General features: G+C 37.8%; 1 protein-coding gene across 1 annotated transcript; it reads right to left on the reverse strand.

Moving 5' to 3' along the window:
* Nucleotides 1-345: 345 nt before the first annotated feature.
* On the reverse strand, nt 346-1260 carry LOC145049789 (uncharacterized). Its single transcript, XM_078998147.1, has 2 exons — nt 967-1260; nt 346-861 (listed from the first exon to the last, which is right to left on the reverse strand). The coding sequence occupies exons 1-2, from the start codon at nt 1258-1260 to the stop codon at nt 346-348; spliced, it is 810 nt and encodes a 269-aa protein (XP_078854273.1).
* Nucleotides 1261-2284: the final 1024 nt, after the last annotated feature.

Below are 2284 nucleotides of genomic sequence, written 5' to 3' on the forward strand. Positions count from 1 at the left end.
TTGTCTGTACATCACAACTTGATAACAAAAGATGTGCCCACCCACTACCTACACACTAACTTAATCAAGGATTGCAGGGTTCTCTGCACTGCTCCCAACCCCAAGTATGTTCCTCCTCAATTCCATTTTGACAATCCTTTCAAAAATTGCCTCTATCCACTTCTACCAATTGGGGCCCTTCTTGGGACAGGCCTTGCAGCTGCTGGTGGTGGTGGTTGTGGAGGTGGTTGGGATGGTGGTGATGGTGGTGGAGGTGGTTGGGTTGCTACTGGTGGTGGTGGTTAACTTGGTCCTGCTCCACTACTCCTGGAGGAACTTGGTGCTGCAAAAAAAATGAAGTCTCAATTACTTATCAAAAGTATGTATTATGTTCAGATGATTGGGACATTTACATGATGTATTTGTTTGCTGCTTAGATGGACACTTTTTCTTATTATGGCCTGATTCCTTGCAAATACTACACCTTATCAGGGCTCCCCTTCTTGTCACAGAATGTCTAACTGGGCCACTCAACTCTCTCTCCATTGCATCCCTCTGCATTTTCACTAATGGCCTACCAGGTAATCTTCTTCTTTCGGGAGGTAAAGGCCTTTGATAAGGAACTTTTGACCACATATCACTACCATTGAGAGGGTTAATGCTATAATTGTAGCATTTTAGATAAGCCTCTTTACTATATGATTGGGACACATATGTTTCTGCATGTTTATTCAAGGAATAGATTGCAGGTACTCCATGTAAGCATGGTATCCCTGTAAGTTTCCATATTCTATATGCACAAGTCTTTGCAAGTAGATCCACTCCATATGCTGCATCATTGAACCTAACTTCATACTTTTGATAACCACAAGGAGTAACCCCCTACAATCTATATAAGGCAATAATGACTACAAATTAATAGCTAATCACACAAACTAATAAAAACCATTTGTTGAATTGTAAAACTACATGTTACCTCTGTTTAACCTTCAAGTATTGTATAAGCTTCCTAATACTTAGACAGATAGTCAAATCCCATTCGTTTCCTTCTACTCTTTTACTATATATCCTCTCCATCACAAATATCATAATCTCCTCTAGCATAGTGATGATTGGTTTCCTTCTAGCATGCCTAATAGCATAATTAAAACTCTCACTCACCCCATTCCCAACCGCATCACAATCTCTTCCCTCTTTAAAAAATGCCTTAGACCATGTAGTAGGATCTCTGTCTATAAGGTAGTCATATGCTTGAGTATCTAGAGATTTGATCTTTTCCATTACATGTTTGAACTTCTGTTTAGTACTAGCTTTGACAGGCCTCCAAAAAAAGCTTCCTGAAATGTTGACCAGTAAACCTTTTAGCAAAATTAGCCACAATGTTGATGGGTTTTAGCCATAAGAACATCCTATGTGCTCATACAAACCCTAATGCTTGGATCTAGGTTTCTTTATTGTACATGCAATTTATCCAAGACTATAAACCCTAGATCTAGCATATGATAATCAATATAACATATAATTAGGGTTTAGATCATACCTTGATTGTTATGTAGCAATAACAATCACAAATCCTCCTTGTAATGACTTTAGAAAGCTTAGAGTCACAAATGTCACTCCTCTAATGGTTCACAAACACCAAGAGCAAGAGGATGAAGAAGAGAAGAGAAGGAACTCTCAAAAACGTGTGGAAACCCTAGATTTTCAGTTCACCACGTTTTTGGAGCATAAGGACTCTATATATAGTGAGGCTATTAGGATTATCTAACAAGGAAACCCTAATTTGGATGCTTAAGCCCTAAGCAACCCATGGACTCCTTTCCTTAAGGCCTTGGACGATTTCCAAATGGGTTTCCCCATAGAATTCGTCCATCCTTATAATATAAGGCAATCCATAGCCCAATTGCAATTATCTTATAATTACAATTCCAGTCCCTTAAGTTTAATTAATCTCTTTTAGTCACAAACTTAATTCTTATTAATTCTTGACTAATATTAATTAAACAATATGATTTCTCCTTTAATATATTATTCCCATAATATATTAATAAATCATATTTATCCTTTCTCTCTCCATAATTCATCCTATCAAGTTGCTTTGGTGAAGGCAACCCAAAAGGACCATGCACCATCGGGTCAAGTACATACCAAAATAGTTATGGACTTAGACACTAATCCAACAGTCTCCTACTTGGATAAGTCTAATAACTATTCTACGTATGACTTCAGATCCTGATCTGCAATCATAGCTTTCCAAAGCCGCTGTCAACTCTGATCCTATCAGATACGCGTGTCCTTTAGATAA

The sequence above is a fragment of the Lactuca serriola genome, chromosome 5, assembly GCF_051521515.1.
Source record: "Lactuca serriola cultivar US96UC23 chromosome 5, Lser_US96UC23_V15, whole genome shotgun sequence".
In the NCBI taxonomy this organism is placed as follows: domain Eukaryota; kingdom Viridiplantae; phylum Streptophyta; class Magnoliopsida; order Asterales; family Asteraceae; genus Lactuca; species Lactuca serriola.